The following is a 17,048-nucleotide window of genomic DNA, read 5'->3' on the forward strand; positions in this document are numbered from 1 at the left end:
TGATATTCAGCTGGGAACGACTAAAAAAATAAATAAACACAAGACATATATAACTATTAGCCACAACACAATCAGGCTTATATTTAATATGCAACAAATTAATCCCGCATAACAAACACCTCCCCCCTCCCGTCCATATAACCCGCCAATACAACTCAAACACCTGCACAATACACTCAATCCCACAGCCCAAAGTGCAGTTCACCTCCCCAAAGTTAATACAGCACATATATTTCCCCAAAATCCCTAAAGTTACGTACGTGACATGCACCAGTGTTTCCCACACATTCATTTATTTGTGTCGGCCCGCCACAAAAGAATTAAGGCCGCCACAAATAGATTTGTATTTATTTATTTTATTTATTTTTTTGTCCTGTCCAGCTTCTCAGGCAAATCATATAGTTGATGTAGATGCCCATATCTACTGTTCAGATTTACTTTACAAAAGAGAAGTGTAGGATCAACATTTTTGGAGCTCTTTGTTCAGTGGATCAGATGTTTGATGAAGCTCTGTGTCTATCTACCACCACTACTGTTTTCTGATTATTTATTACTGACTGTGGCAGGACACCTCTGCCTCTGTTTCACTTTATGTTGCTGGTAAATAATATGGTTGTAGTAGTAGGCTAAAGTTAAATTATTTAGTATGCACTAATTAAAGGGGCAGAGCTTTAAGAGACATTTTAGCTTTTATATTTTTATAAGATATATTTTTTGTAAGAACCACAATTAATAAATATATTTCAGTGAATAACTTATTGTTCAAATCTGTATATAAATATGTTCATAAAGTGTTGTAATTATATTGTAAAATGGATGGATGGATGGACGTTTAAAACAAAACTGTTATTAATTAGTAAGTATACATTTTTTTTAGCCTTTTTAGAGAAAATCATATCATTGTAGTCAATTATGCAAATTACTCAATGATGTCATGGTGACCACGCCCCCACCGCCACAGGTATCTTGGCAGTTTATGGGAAACACTGTGCACATAGCGGCATGCACGTACGGGCAAGCGATCAAATGTTTGGAAGCCGCAGCGTACTCACGGCACCGCGCATCCAACTCTAAGTTCTCCTGGTAAGAGACTCTGTTCGTCCCAATTCTCCACAGGCCAATGGTAAGTCCACAAAAACGGTCAAAAATATGAGGATCCTTCCATGCAGTGGCTCCGTAGCAAAAACGCTGTAGCTGACAGGTGCTCCAGGTGGTGTGTGACGTCAATTTCCGCTTCCGCCCGGTCTGATAGCACCAAATGCCTTTTATATCCCCACATTCTATTAACTTACATTTTTAATATTAGCATGATTATTGAATACGCCTGTAACAGTTCATAATATTAGGTAAATGGATGACATAAGTATATATATACTTCTTTTCCCAGCTGAGCACAAGTTAATTGTGACTGGCAATATTTATTATATATGTACACATCGATGGACCCCTATGGCCATTACACTATAAATAAAATGTATTATTATTATAGACTTTTTAGAGAAGTGCTAGATTGTGTTTGATGTTGTGGAAAGATATAAGACATGACTAATGACATCATTTTGGATAGTGACAGACTGGAATGAAACAATCATGTGGTCAGACGGAGAGATCAACAGCAGAGCAGTTGGGAGGATTGATTTTTTATTTAAACGTACCATGTGTAATAAGGTTTTCCCATCTTCCAGTATTAGAGGAATTCTTGACATTTTAAAAGATGTAAAATCAACAAAATTATAAATGTTTTAACTACGGTAATTGCATTGTCTCTTTTTTTTCTCAATAGTAACCCCTACGGAAGGGCTTTTCGAAAAGGAGAAGGGCGCTTTGAAAGAGACAGGCGACAAGGCAAAGGTGGGAGAGGAGGCTTTAGAGGGAACAGGGGTGGAGGAGGCATTGGTGGTGGCGCAAACCGTTCAGGCTGGTACAAAGTAACCGTACGTATTACGTCACTACAGAACTATCTGAACCTTTTTGTTGTGTTTTTGCACATTGTCTTCATGTCTGTGCTACTTATCTGTTTGATAGATCCCACATGGCAAAAAATATGACAAGAAATGGTTATTAACGGCACTTCAGAACATCTGCTCAGTACGCTACACACCCATTCAGGTGAGGCTCAGAAATTTAATATTGTCTACATTTTGTGAATCAGAATCAGATTTATTAGCCAAGTATGTTTAAAACCTCTTAAGGCCCAAGCTGTTTGTTTACATGCTTTTTTAATTTCTGTTTGCTATTTGGGCTTATTGGACCCTAATTAGAATAAAAACTAAGAATCATCTTTTGATATGATGTACTTAGTCCATAAGTACACAAATGTGTACTTCATGTTTAGTGACATGCTAATTCTTATTTTTACGCTTTTTTTTTTTCCAAATTCCATTGTATGTTATACTCTTCTGACACCACCAGATGGCAGTATAAGTGTCCACATAAGCGGCCATAAGACCCCAATTCAGTAGTGTACACAATTTTGGAAATAATAGCTAAAAGGTGCTGTCCACACATGTGGCCACTAAGCCTTTAGAGGTTAAATTAACACACAAGGAATTTGACTTGGTGGATTGTGCTCTTTGTTCAATGCAAGAAAAAAAGAAACATGCAACAACTACTAGATATATTAACTATTAGTCAAGGTAAAGTTCCTATTCTAATAAAGAAATGTTTTCATTTGTTTTTATGTCTTTTGTTTTGCTCTCTAGTACCACGTTGACCATAGCAGAGCTCATTTCTATCTCGACGATTCCACTGCAGCCACTGCTTTGCATAAATGCTCACACAAAATCACAGACACAAATGGTTATAAGGTAAGTTATTTGACTGTTTTGACTTACAGAAAGTCGAATTGATTTCCTAGACTTTTGTTGAATTTGTAAACATGGTCTCCATTTACTAATATGATAACCATTTCCTGAAGGTGGAAGTTCATGTCAATACCAGCAATCCACCTAACTTCCTCTTATCTGACCTGAAGCCTGAAGACATGGAACATCTGAAAGTAAGTCAAAATTCACTGATCTTTTTAAAGGAATTCATAATTACCATGTGAACTAGGTCTAGGTCAGACCTGGGCAAATTAAGGCCCGGGGGCCACATGCGGCCCATTAAGCTTTTCAATCTGGTCCGCTGGACATTCCCAAATAATTTTTATAGATCTTTAAGATGGAAACTGTAGCTGCCATTATGATGTGCAGTGATGTTTTCTAATGACCGTAAGTCTTGAACTATACAAAGTATTTCAATGGTTGAAATCTGCGCTTATGGATGATAAACCAGTTACTATGGTAATCTAATTAGTTACTATGGTAATCTACGTCACAGTAGCTCAGACGAGGCACCGAGAAGTGTGGGCGGAAAGCGTTTCCACAGACGCGGAAGGAGATTTTCACAACAAAGTTCTTAAGCTTAGTGATATATCAGATTGTAGGTGGGTTTATTTTGTACCCTTCGCGTTCATATTTCACTGATTGTTGCGTTTCACTTAATTGTAAAATATGTCGATCGAAAGGGGGTGTGACATTCATATTTTGTCAATATTCAGTGTTTTATCGTTTATAGAAACATTTAAAATTCCATTACGTTTTTTAAGGCGGTCTGTCATAACGTTTTTAGCATTCAATCAGACATTATTGTGAGGTTTTGTATTAGTGTTCCTAAAAATAGATATACCTGCCGCCAGACACATTTTTTTCTCTAAATGTGGCCCCCAAGTCAAAATAATTGCCCAGGCCTGGTCTAGGGGATATGGCCTAAAAAATCAAATTTCCAACATTTTTCACAAAAATTTGATTTACAATTCCCCCACCCCTCCCCTAATTTTTTCAAAGAAAACAATGAATACAAATGACAGAACAAATTCAAATCAAATCGCTTTTATTTGATAAAAAAGTTTGAAAAGATACTGCATCTTACACTCTGCAAAATTAATTTTTTTATTAAGTGGGTTCTTTTTAGAACAGATATAAATTGGACTTTGTATAAAATGATTTTCAAAAAACTCAACAGATGAAATGTAGCTATTGTACAGGATGTGAGATGTCTGGTGTATGTGGAAATCTGTGGTTTTAAGCATTCATTCTTGCGTCAAAACCTACCCTGGTTTTTTTTTAGTGAAATAGCAAAAAAATAGGATCCAAACTAAATTAGTTGAACGCTCACTTCAGCCGCAGGTACTCGCTGTTCTTCTTGCCTAAAGGCTGCACTGAGCTGCAGGACTGGGAGACAATCAGGGCTTACTAGTTGGAATCATCCAGCTAGCTTACTTATTCGCCTGCATTCGCTCTCAAGTGCCACGTTCTGTTGTGGCTTTCTACTTTGCTGCTAATTAGGGCTGGGCGATATGACCCTTTATTAATATCTCAATATTTTTAGGCCATATCACGATACACGATATATATCTCCATATTTTGCCTTAGCCTGGAATGAACACTTGATGCATATAATCACAGCAGTATGATGATTCTATGTGTCTACATTAAAACATTCTTCTTCATACTGCATTAATACATGCTCATTTTAAACTTTCATGCAGAGAGGGAAATCACAACTAAGTCAATTTAGCAAAAGTGTATTTATTAAACAGTTATTAAGCAGTGGCACAAACATTCATGTCATTTCCAAAACAGAAAGTGCAAGATTGTCAGACATTTTAAAACAAGCTATTAGTGCACTTTTGTGCATGCTGTCACTAAGATGACATATCAAAAGAAAACTTAAGTGCACTTTTTGTACAGAACGCCACTACAATAGTTTAAAACAAATAAAGTGCACTTTTGTGCATGATGTCACACAAGATATTTCAATAAGTGTCAAATAAAAATGAGCTGCATAATAGGAAATCAAATAGTGTATGTCCTTCGCTATGTGGTAGGTTACTGCGGACGTTATCTCCTTCTGTTGTTGACTATTTGTTTCATACGGTGTTGATCTGGAAATGGTTGCTTGGGCATTTTGTTGGTGTGGCACCGAACGCAGATGTTGACATGCAGAGTTTCAAGCTCTCATCATTCTCTAGCGGGTGACTTTTCAAAAGCTACAAATTAGCAGTGCTGCTACTTTTTGCCGCATACTTGACATAATTCAGTTGTCTGTTCAACATCTTCCCGCTTGAAGCCAAACCACCGCCAGACGATGGACCCCCTGCTGTTATCCTGGGAATTAATTCTTCCTTCATGTGTTACCAGATTCACACCTTCTTTCTCTCGTATTACCACTCGTATGGCTCCGCTAGCATCACAGCTAACGTTACCATGCCGCTACCTCTCCGCTCCGTGAGTGCGTTTGACGTTGCACGCGCGACAGTATCTGACGTATGTTAGAAGGTGCGCTTGTTTTATGTCTCTGTGAGAAGGAGAGACAAGAAAGCGTGAGAAAAGCCTGTAGTGTAATGCCCGCAGCTAAAAGCAACTGCGTGAGAACGTATACTCCAATATCACCATGTAGTCATTTTCTATATTGCACAGACACAAACCCAGGGAATATCCAACATATTCGATATATCTCCCAGCCCTACTGCTAATCATATTTGGATGATTACAATCCCAACACTGTTAGTTCTGGAACCAGTTAGCGAAAAGGTATATTTTTGATGTGACAAATGTAAATGGCAGCACTTTGTGCCGATAAAAAAATGGTTCTCTTTTTTTTCCTCAAAGGATGCTCATGTGCCTGATTGTAGCTAATTCTGGCATATTTACTGTGATGCTTTTGCTCAAATGTTGATCAATATACATTGTCAATAAAAGTTATTAAATGTAGCTTCCTTTGGGAGGCAAAACTTTTGTCTTGAATAAAATACTTTTGTAAATAAAAATATAGTTCATCAAGGGGCTAAACGTAGGCTTTTCCACTTTTTGGGCACCAAATCTTAAAGCGACGTGCAGACTGACGGCTTTAGTATTTGTTTTCCACTGTGCTTCTTATCTTACATGGATGGTACCTTGTGTAAATAATTCCACCACAGTAAGCTGCATTTTACCTGGAGTTTGTTTTAGTTTGCCTTGTAAAGAGTTGCAGTACCCCCACTCGGCTTAATTTAGTTTGTTTTTACTGCTGCCTTTTTTAAACAAACTTTGCAGCGTGTAGTCATTTCCTCCACACCTGTTTCCACAAAACCTAACGTCACTATTTTGTTCTTTGGAACAAACGTCTCGATCTTGTTTGCATTAGCCATGTTGTGCTGTTACTGCGTGCGTCTGTCTGTCTTCAACAAAAAAACTTGAATTTATCGATAAAATTGATTTATCGCCGAGGCCTTTTGTGAACCTTATTGTTGTTTTGTTATCACAAGAACCCATTTTAGTGTCTTTTAAGTGTTTATTTGTTCCCTCTTACAGCAATGTATGGCTAAACGTTTCGATGGCTCGCAACAAGCTCTCGACTTGAACAACATCCGCACAGACCCTGGTAAGTACACATTCTCATATATTTTATTTATCCCACAATGGGGAAATTGTTCTTGCAGTGCAGATGAAAAAAGTCCCCAAAAAATAAGGTGAAAACAAAAGGCAAAGATTAATAAACATTGAAAGAGCAAAGTGCTGATGCAAACAGCTGACACTTCAGCTGCGTCATTTTTACATACGACAACAAAATTATAATGCAACAAATAAATGAACAATAAATACACTACTGTTCAAAAGTTTGGGGTCACATTGAAATGTCCTTATTTTTGAAGGAAAATCACTGTACTTTTCAATGAAGATAACTTTAAACTAGTCTTAAAGGCCTACTGAATTTTTTTTTTAATTAAACGGGAATAGCAGATCCATTCTATGTGTCATACTTGATTATTTCGCGATATTGCCATATTTTTGCTGAAAGGATTTAGTAGAGAAAATCGACGGTAAAGTTCGCAACTTTTGCTCGCTGATAAAAAAAGGCCTTGCCTGTACCGGAAGTAGCGTGACGTCACAGGAGCTAGGATTCCTCACAATTCCCCATTGTTTACAATGGAGCGAGAGAGATTCGGACCGAGAAAGTGATGATTACCCCATTAATTTGAGCGAGGATGAAAGATTGGTAGATGAGGAACGTTACAGTGAAGGACTTGAGAGGCAGTGATGGACGTATCTTTTTTCGCTCTGACCGTAACTTAGGTACAAGCTGGCTCATTGGATTCCACACTCTCCTTTTTCTATTTTGGATCACGGATTTGTATTTTAAACCACCTCGGATACTATATCCTCTTGAAAATGAGTCGAGAACGCGAAATGGACATTCAGTGCCTTTTATCTCCACGACAATACATCGGCGAAATGCTTTAGCTACGAGCTAACGTGATAGCATCGTGCTTTAACTGCATATAGAAAAAAAAAAAAAACCCTGACTGGAAGGATAGATAGAAAATCAACAATACTATTAAACCGTGGACATGTAAATACACGGTTAATGCTTTCCAGGCTGGCGAAGGTTAACAATGCTGTGCTAACGACGCCATTGAAGCTAACTTAGCAACCGGACCGCACAGAGCTATGCTAAAAACATTAGCTCTCCACCTACGCCAAGCAGCCCTCATCTGCTCATCAACGTGCTCACCTGCGTTCCAGCGATCGGCAGAAGGACGAAGGACTTCACCCGATGCGTTTGGCGGCCCGGAGACGTAGGAAGTCTAGGTGAGGTCGGCGGCTAGTGCGGCTAGCGCTCCAACAAAGTCCTCCTGGTTGTGTTGCTGTAGTCCGCTGCTAATACACCGATCCTAACTACAACTGTCTTCTTTGTAGCCTTCATTGTTCATTAAACAAATTGCAAAAGATGTCCAGAATACTGTGGAATTATGAAATGAAAACAGAGCTTTTTGTATAGGGTTCTACGGGGTACCATAACTTCCGTTACTCTGACTTTGTCACGCGCATACGTCATCATACCGCAACGTTTCAGCCGGATATTTCCCGGGAAATTTTAAATGTCACTTTATAAGTTAACCCGGCCGTATTGGCATGTGTTGCAATGTTAAGATTTCATCATTGATATATAAACTTATCAGACTGCGTGGTCGGTAGTAGTGGCTTTCAGTAGGCCTTTAACTTTAAAGAAATACACTCTATACATTGCTAATGTGGTAAATGACTATTCTAGCTGCAAATGTCTGGTTTTCGGTGCAATATCTACATAGGTGTATAGAGGCCCATTTCCAGCAACTATCACTCCAGTGTTCTAATGGTACAATGTGTTTGCTCATTGGCTCAGAAGGCTAATTGATGATTAGAAAACCCTTGTGCAATCATGTTCACACATCTGAAACCAGTTTAGCTCGTTACAGAAGCTACAAAACTGACCTTCCTTTGAGAAGATTGAGTTTCTGGAGCATCACATTTGTGGGGTCAATTAAACGCTCAAAATGGCCAGAAAAAGAACTTTCATCTGAAACTCGACAGTCTATTCTTGTTCTTAGAAATTAAGGCTATTCCACAAAATTGTTTGGGTGACCCCAAACTTTTGAACGGTAGTGTACATATTGCATAAAGAAACAACGAAACAAATACGCTTTCTCAATACCAACGTGCATGGCGGTGGCCTCTGCGGTGATCCACGCCATTGTCTGCTTGGGTAGGGGCAGCACAACCAAAGACAGGAACAGACCCAACAAAGCGACCAAAAGACAGACTCCGTCCTAGGCTGCCCACCAGGCCCCAGCAAACTTCCAGTTTACGCAGATGACCGAATCTGCCCAGGGAGACCACAGTGTCCACCCCATGCTAGGGATGTCCCGATCCGATATTCGGATCGGATCGGCCGCCGATATTTGCCAAAAAATGCGTATCGGCAAGGCATGGGAAATGCTGATCCAGATCCAGTTTTTAAAAAAGTCCCCTACTAGAAAATGAAGAGTGTTTGAAACTCCGCACTTCAACATCTCCTTTGTGTATTATTCAAACTCACCTAATTCAGCTGGCTAGTTATCAAGAGTACTAAAACCCTTTTCAACATGAATCTGACAACTAAGTAGGCTAAATAACTTTAAACTTTAATACATGCTCGGATAAGGCCAGTATCGGATCGGAAGTGCAAAAACAACATCGGTATCGGATCGGAAGTGCAAAAACCTGGATCGGGACATCCCTACCCCATGCTCGTCCAGTCAGCACTTAGCGAAGCTCATCCATCTCGCCGTAGAGAGTGCGTACGTCTCCCATGACAACTGATGACAAACACGGCACAAACCTCTGCTCTCTCTCCCGCAACAGCAATGTATGGCTGTTGCGGGAGAGAGCGGGGCTACGCATCTCCACTGGAACCCTCCGATCTCTCCACACAGACTTCGGTGTGGGAGAGAGCCAGCAGCTGATCTCCAGCGCAAACAACCGAGGCAGATCCAAAAGTCCACAAGTCAGGAAACTGCCACCACTCGTTGCACAGTCCCAAAGCGGCCCGAACCAACAGGCAAAACACATTAAAACAAGAGGGAAATATCAAATAGCACAGAGGAAACTTAAGAGCATTGAACTCCGGCAACCAGCTGCCGCTGAATTTTTTTCCCCCAATGTGATGTAGTATTTAACCCCGATTCAGTGGAGGCACTCTCGTCATGACAAATAACAAATGTTTGATACATTTAATCACTATTTTGTTCATTCTCTTTTTGTGTTTGTGATAGACTTGGTATCCCAAAATGTTGAAGTCATCCTAAATAGGAAGACACACATGGAAGCTGTCATCAAGATTATCGAAGAGAACATTCCAGAGGTATATAATGATGCTGAAATGCACTACATAACATTTACAGCTGAACTTGACCTTCTTCTACCTTTTGAGTGTTCAATGTTTCAGCACAACTTTTTTAACAAGGAGCCGAAAGGCTAAGTTTGCAAATGTATGTGATCTATCAATGGAACAATACATTCCTTGGTTCAATTGGGTAGTTATTGCTACAGAGCACCTTCAGAGTTTAGCAGTCTAACAGCTTGCAGAAAAAAGCTGATCCTCAGACTAGGGTTGGGTATCGTTTGAATTCGAACGATTCCGATTCTTTGTTTCGATTCCGGTTCCTGGCGATTCTCTATTCCGGTTCTTTTAAGAGTCAGGGTCAAAAAAAAGTTTAGGATATTTTAAATGAGCTAGCTAACCTACATACAGTTTTTCTGAATGAAATAGTCTGACATTCTCCATCAATTTTAATTCTATTAACTTTTTATGAACTTTACTATAAATTCCTCACAGGGCTGTTTTCAACTAGAATATAAATATCAAATCTATGAACTTGAATATAAATATTATAAATACATTTTCACAGGGGTACACTTTCCTCAAGAGAGCTTTTTTTGAAAACCTCACGAAAACACATTTACACAAGTGTATGATGCTGCAGGAAACCTCATGAAAACACATTTACACACACAAGTGTATGATGCTGCAGGTACTTAAACATGTTACCGTGCTCCCACTGATGGGCTAACCTGGTGCAGAAAAGCAAATAAACAATAAGAAACAACTTGCAAAACCCAGTCCAGATTAGCAGCAGGTACAGTATAAAATCAGAGACAGTTCTTGTTTAGGAAAATGACCATATCCGCCTTCTCAGGCAGGATGCGTGAGCGTTCTGGACAGATAGTGTCTCCTGCTGTGGAAAATACACGTTCGCTGGGTGTGGAAGAAGCTTGAACGCATAAATAGGAGAAAGCGAGATCTGACAGCAGGAGGAGGAAGGTCGGCGCAGCGCATCGAAGACGGGACATGCATATATTTGTACTTCATGAACTCGGAGGTGCTTCATCATGTTCGACGTGCACCCTCCTAAGCATGAAACAGTCCTGTCGCACGTGTTATATTTCGCCGATATTTCATTTTTTTTAGTAAAATAAAGCCACACTTTCGACCGCCGACGCCCGCTATCCATGCTTGACTGACTCGCTTGGCTACATAGGCTCGGCTATGCTAACACTTCCGGCGGTGGGCGCTTCTTCGTTGGTGTTCAGCGGCTTCTTCTTCCGGTCGGCGGACTTATTCTCTTTTTCCAGTCGGCGGACTGGGTATCGAAACTAGGAATCGAAATTTAAACTTTTGAACGATTCCGGGAGAATCAGAAAGTTAGTCCCGGTTCCAATCGATACTCGATACCCAACCCTACCTCAGACCATGTCCACGCAAACCAGAATACTTTAAAAACTCATGCTTTTCTTTGCCTTTTAGTGTCCTGTCCACGTGTAAACAAATGCTTTTGTCCTTAAAAACACACACTTTTAAAAAATCATGTCCAAGGTGAATACTTTCAAAAAAAATTTACTCAGCGTGTGCGTGTTGATTTTAGACTTAATTCTTTTTCTCTTCTGTCATGGTGGTGCACAAATATTTTTGTAGTACAATGGTAAACGGTACTGGCTTGCTGGCTTTGAACACACTAAGAGGATGTATTGTATGTTTAAACGTAAACATGCTGCTACTTTTACTCGACATTGATAAAAAGCTGCTTTAAAATGGGCTTTGAAAGACACTCCCGCCGACACCAATCACAGTCAGCTGTTTTGGATAAGATGATGAACCTCAAGCGCTTTATAATGCGCCCAGGCGATTAAAAAAAAATTATTCCTGGGCTACGTTTTAGTGTGTGCTGAAGATAATGTATAGTTCATTGCGCAAGTCAACACACATGGTCACACAACACAACTTGCTCGCTGAACTTTGTGGATATTATTAAAAACGTCTAACCACAACACAACTAAAATGACACCCTTTTAAATCCCTGCAATGCATGATGGGAAAAATGACAAACACTTTCTTCTCAAAGTTCATTTCAATTTCTCATTAATGTGCACTCAGCAAAATATACATGCACATATAGATTTATTATAGTGCATGTGTCAGTTATTAGCCCTCCCATGAAAATATATTTTTCTATTAAGTATTTCCCAAGTGCTGTTAAAGAGACAATGCATTTTTAACACAGCTTTTGCAAGAGCATCCTACTTTTGTTTTGGCTGCTTCTATTATTTGTATTTTCACACAGAAAAAGTTATTTAACAAAAAACAAAAATGACAAGTCACAATTATTAGCCCTCTTAAAAATTCCCAGCAGTTTGAAGACACCAAATGTTGGAAGCCATGGAACCTATTTGAAGTCTCTAGAACACTGACTCTGTAAGAGGGTGGATTATTCAGGACCCAGCAAGCATAATGCCAAAAGCCAAATACAATATTTTAAACTTAAGAAAAATAATGATTGATGCATACAAAGCAGGAGATGGGTAGAGTTAATACAGCGTTTCCTAGTGTCAAGAACTGGAGCGAGAAATATCGACAAATTCAAAGTAACATGGTACAAAACAAGCCTGGCAGAGGTTGGAAATAAATGATTTGAAAGACTCTGGAAAGAAAGTTAATAAGAGATGTCTAAAGAACCCAGAACCACTGCCAAGACACGAGTGAATGACTTGGCTAAGTCTGAAATTGTAGTCTGACTGTCAGGCTGCAGAACATGAAAAACTCCACTTATGCAATAGACACCTTTTAAGCCAGGCTGAAGTATGTAAATAGATAGATAGATAGATAGATAGTAAGGACAAGCTAGAGAAAGACTATGCATACTAGAAGCATATCCTTTGCTCAGATGAAAGAAAACGAAAGCTCTTTGTCTACCAGACACTACTTATGTTTGAAGAAAGAAGGGAGAGTCATACAAAACAGAGAACACGGTCCCCACAATGAAACATGGTGGTGGGAGTATTATGCTGTGAGGATGCATCAGTGCATGTGGAACTGGGAATCCTGAAGAACGACAGGTGTGTATATATATATATATATATATATATATATATATATATATATATATATATATATATATATATATATATATATATATATATATATATATATATATATATATATATATATATATATATATATATATATATATATATATATATATATATATATGAGAGAGAGAGAGAGAGATGTTGAAGGAAAACCTCAAGCAGTCAGCCGCAAAAGTGGGTATGGGTCTCCGCTTTGTCTTCCAAAATGATAACGACCCAAAACACCGTCACTCCTGGTGAAGAACGACCACCAGAAGGCCAAAATGAATGTTATTGAATGGCCTCCTGCACAAAGCCCCGCCTTGAATCCCATCGACACTCTGGGGAGAAATTGAAGACCAAGGTTCATGTCAAATCTTGCAGAGCTTTGATTTGCCAAAGAAGAACAAGCTGGTATTGCTCAAGAGACGTTAGACTGGTGGAAAATTACAACAAAAGATTGCAGACTGTTAATCCAGTAAAAAGGACACACAATTGCCTATTAGTAATAATTTTGACAGATCATTTTTGGTTCTCGTGAAGTAACTTAGTTCCTGTTTGCAAATAAAAATATTGGAAGCATCTTTTTCTAACTAACAACTTTTTCCTAAGTTGTGCAGAAAGTACTAAGACATTGAACAGTTGGACTTTGAAAAGTTTAAAGAAGCTCAAAAAACAACTCCAGTAAAAGGGTACTATTAATTTTAGGTTCATGCTGAAATTTCACTCAGAAGCCAAGTATCCTTAACTTTTTTAGTGTATATTGGATCTGCATGCTCATAAAGTGGGTACTTGATATTCTTCTCAATGGGCTTATCTCCCCTCACTAGCTGGCCAGCTTGAACCTGAGCAACAATCGCATTCATAAACTGGATGAATTTACTCAATTGATGACCAAAGTGCCGAGTCTGAAGAGCATCAACCTTTCGCACAATGAGGTGAGACTAGATACCGATGGTAGTATTTTGCAGTAACTATTGTTTGTTTTAACATCCTGTTGTCACACTGTTATTTTGTAGTTAAAGTCAGACCTTGAACTGGACAAAGTAAAAGGCCTGAAGCTGGTGGAGCTGTGGCTAAACAGAAACCCCTTGTGTACCCTCTTCAAGGACCAGACCTCATACGTCAGGTTAGTGGACAATTTCTGGGGGTGAGCAAAATAAAGGGAACCTTCGATTTTTAAAAAAATATATAAAAATCATACATAAAGCCGTTAGGTAACTAGGGATGTAACAATATGAAAAAATGATCATGGTTAGTAACCAAAATGATCACGGTTATTATAACGGTATTGTTGAATGTGCTCAAAAAGTACTAGTTTTTGACCAGGTTGGTTTTTTAAAATAATTAAAATAAATTGACAGTTAGAAAACCTGCTATTTTCGCATGTTTTGTGTTACTATTAGTGTATGTCTTAGTATTTGATCTGTTTTAATGGCTAAGCTTTTATTGTTGAAAAATATTGCCGCACCTTAAGAAAAGTGCATAACAAATAAAATCGCTGATTATTATTTCTGCCGGGCGTGGTGGTGTCGTACTCTGTTCTGTGGTCCTTGAACGCACGTAAAATTAGCTCCGTCTCGTTTAGAAAGATAGCTCTGTGTTAAGAGAGCACGGCTTGTAGGTTCAATGTGTACAATTGTAAAGCTTACTTACTCTGACAAATTTGATTATAAGCTTAGATTGGGGTATGTCATTTCTTAACGGGAAAAGATAGTTTCTTGTTTTCGTGTTAGCATTTAAGCTAGCAGGTTTGCGCTAGTCAGTCTGCGTTTATCAAAGTGCAGTTGTCAATTACGATTTTTCAATCATTTTAATTTCAAAACTGATACTAACCGTCGTGAGTAAAATGTATAGTTATTAATGGTAACAAGTCTCTTGTTACATCTTTATTGGTGACGCAGCAGTAAAAATTGATGTGGATGATTGGATTGTGCTAAGCCAACTGGTTTAGTTAATTTGAAGTTTGTGTAAGGAGCTAAAGATCTTTGCAGGAGATTACTGGTAATTAATTCCAAAAGTCCTATTTAGTAGTCTTTTTTTTTTTCTTTCCTTTTTTCAATATACGCAGCGTTTCTTGCAACCTCTGGTGGTTGATGTTTTCTTTTCCAGTTGGTGGTGTCTTTTTACTGTTTATAAACTTTCCTTTCAGCCTTTTTCAACCTAATGCAGACTGCCATCTTTTCTTGGCCAGCTATGTTTCTTCTGACGAAAAAAAAAAACAATTCTAAGCTGTGCTGAGGGTCTCAGTGATGCTGTACCCAGACCTCCCTGCTGAAATCCTCTGCAGGCACCCCATAAACAACAGAGCAATGCAAACATACTATTAACTTATTTGTTGCTCTTAGAGAAGGTAGATGGTTTTGTTATTATATAACATGGTAAACTGCTATTAGAAAAAAGTGTCATAAAGGGCTTGAGCAGCACAACACAACAGTGTTGCTGGTTCTGTATACAAGAGATGGAAAAAGACGCAAGTCTTTATGTATGGATGAAGTTACTAAATTATGCAGCCAGTGTCTTCCCCTCGAATCATAACACCTTGCCCACTCGGCTTCCTGTATCAGGCGAGTATGGAAGGCTGGATAGCCTATGACGGGTAAGATCCCACCTCCAAACCTTGGGACGACCTAAGGCAGGCACAGTCACGATTACTCGGCCTCAGTCCCTGTGAGCGCAGCCTCACGGCTCGAGTCAAAATGGAGAAGGCGGGACTTGACAGGTGAAGTCGTTGGGCTGAGGGGGACATGCTTCATCATTGAGCAGCAATGTGCTAAAGAAAGAAGGTGCTAACCTCTGTGCCAGCTCCTTCTCATCGAAACAGACTGCTGGTTGAATACACCTGAGAGAGCCACAGGGGGAAATATTTCTGAACTGAATACTGAAGTTCAGTCTTACCTGAAATAGGGCACATGAAACTTGAAACACTTCCTCTTCCACGCAGCTGATGGCTGTGACGATTAAACAAACATTGTGCAGAGCAGACTCAGAAGTCCATTACAGCAGTTGAATAAAGATAAAAGAAGCTGATTTGTCTTGTCAGCAGCAGGGGGCCGAGCTATTGGATGAGCAGTGGGAGCTGGGTCCAGCTTGCACTGAAACCATCTTCCGTCTTCTCAGGTTCTTTAGCGGATAATCCCGGAGCTACAATCTTACTCATGCTGAGTTCTGCTCTGTGCTTCACCTTCATATTTTCCCTCTCACAAGCTTTTGTCAAGTCGTCATTTTTTTTGTCCAACTTCTTTTTCCATTGTCTTTGTCGTCACTCTCTGATTGAAGCTTTATTTGACAAAAAACAAAGGCCTGCTGGAGTCTGGTGGTAGACTGGTTTTCTGTGTGTGTTTTGAGTGTGTGTGTGCTTCTAGAAAAGTGTGGTTGTGTCGCTTCCCCATGTCCATATTGGGGGAGAGGGTGAGTATACTGCGGGTAAGTGCACTTTGGGTTGGGAGAAACGTTGACACATGAATCTTAAGTGCATTCTTTACCAGTTTGTATATTGATTGGCTTACATTCAGAATATTACAGGACATTTGTTGCCAATTGTATTTCCAAGCTGGCAGTGAGCAGCATTATACATTAGTAGCTGGAAGCAAATGATAGAAGTTCAACAGGGCTGACTGATTGTGACATGTTGCTGACTCTGTGATAATCTAATACTTTCTGGAATTATGTTTTCATAACAGTGCTGTGAGAGAGAGGTTTCCTCGGCTGCTTAAACTTGTGAGTCTTTTATATTTGCATAGCCATCTCATTGTGAGCCCTCACATTTGTAACATTTATTTTTTTTCTCTTCTCTTCCTAATAGGATGGAAACGACCTGCCTCCACCCATTGGATTTGATGTGGAAAGCCCCACCACAATCCCCCCCTGCAAGGTCAGTTGCCTAGTACTTGCTATATGTGTTCTGACATTCAGTACAGGTTCTCAGACATGGGGATTTCATGTAAATAACTTAACAATTAGAAGGCTGTAGTCTCCAATGTGACATTTGTTTGCCAACGCAGGGAAGTTATTTTGGCTCAGATGAAATCAAGGGCCTCATCCTTCGATTCTTGCAACAGTGAGTTGACTTTAATTTTGTTATTAGTGCTTCCCAGGCAAAATCAAAAACTAACGTGAATAATTGTTTCAGGTACTACAGTATATATGATTCTGGGGACAGACAGTCTCTTCTGGATGCTTACCATGATGGAGCGTCATTGTCGCTGACGACCCCTTTCTCTAGCCAGAACCCTTCCAGGTAAGAACATGTACCCAGGCACACTTGGACTGATCATATTTAAGCCACCTTCCTGTGTCAATCTGTTGAAGTGAAAGTGTGTT

At 39.3% G+C, this 17,048-nt stretch overlaps 1 protein-coding gene across 5 annotated transcripts in view; it reads left to right on the forward strand.

The window, feature by feature from the left end:
- The window catches only part of nxf1a (nuclear RNA export factor 1a), a 48,971-nt gene that overhangs the window by 23,866 nt on the left and 8,057 nt on the right, over window positions 1-17,048 (forward strand). For all 5 annotated transcript variants that reach the window (XM_062044227.1, XM_062044229.1, XM_062044228.1 and 2 more), the window contains 12 exons: window positions 1,784-1,934; window positions 2,026-2,109; window positions 2,703-2,807; window positions 2,918-2,998; window positions 6,336-6,405; window positions 9,596-9,684; window positions 13,556-13,663; window positions 13,745-13,854; window positions 16,409-16,445; window positions 16,531-16,599; window positions 16,730-16,785; window positions 16,858-16,965. In XM_062044227.1, coding sequence (XP_061900211.1) covers window positions 1,784-1,934; window positions 2,026-2,109; window positions 2,703-2,807; window positions 2,918-2,998; window positions 6,336-6,405; window positions 9,596-9,684; window positions 13,556-13,663; window positions 13,745-13,854; window positions 16,409-16,445; window positions 16,531-16,599; window positions 16,730-16,785; window positions 16,858-16,965 — 1,068 coding nt within the window. The remainder of the gene's footprint in view (window positions 1-1,783; window positions 1,935-2,025; window positions 2,110-2,702; window positions 2,808-2,917; window positions 2,999-6,335; window positions 6,406-9,595; window positions 9,685-13,555; window positions 13,664-13,744; window positions 13,855-16,408; window positions 16,446-16,530; window positions 16,600-16,729; window positions 16,786-16,857; window positions 16,966-17,048) is intronic.

Source organism: Entelurus aequoreus, linkage group LG04 (assembly GCF_033978785.1).
Source record: "Entelurus aequoreus isolate RoL-2023_Sb linkage group LG04, RoL_Eaeq_v1.1, whole genome shotgun sequence".
In the NCBI taxonomy this organism is placed as follows: domain Eukaryota; kingdom Metazoa; phylum Chordata; class Actinopteri; order Syngnathiformes; family Syngnathidae; genus Entelurus; species Entelurus aequoreus.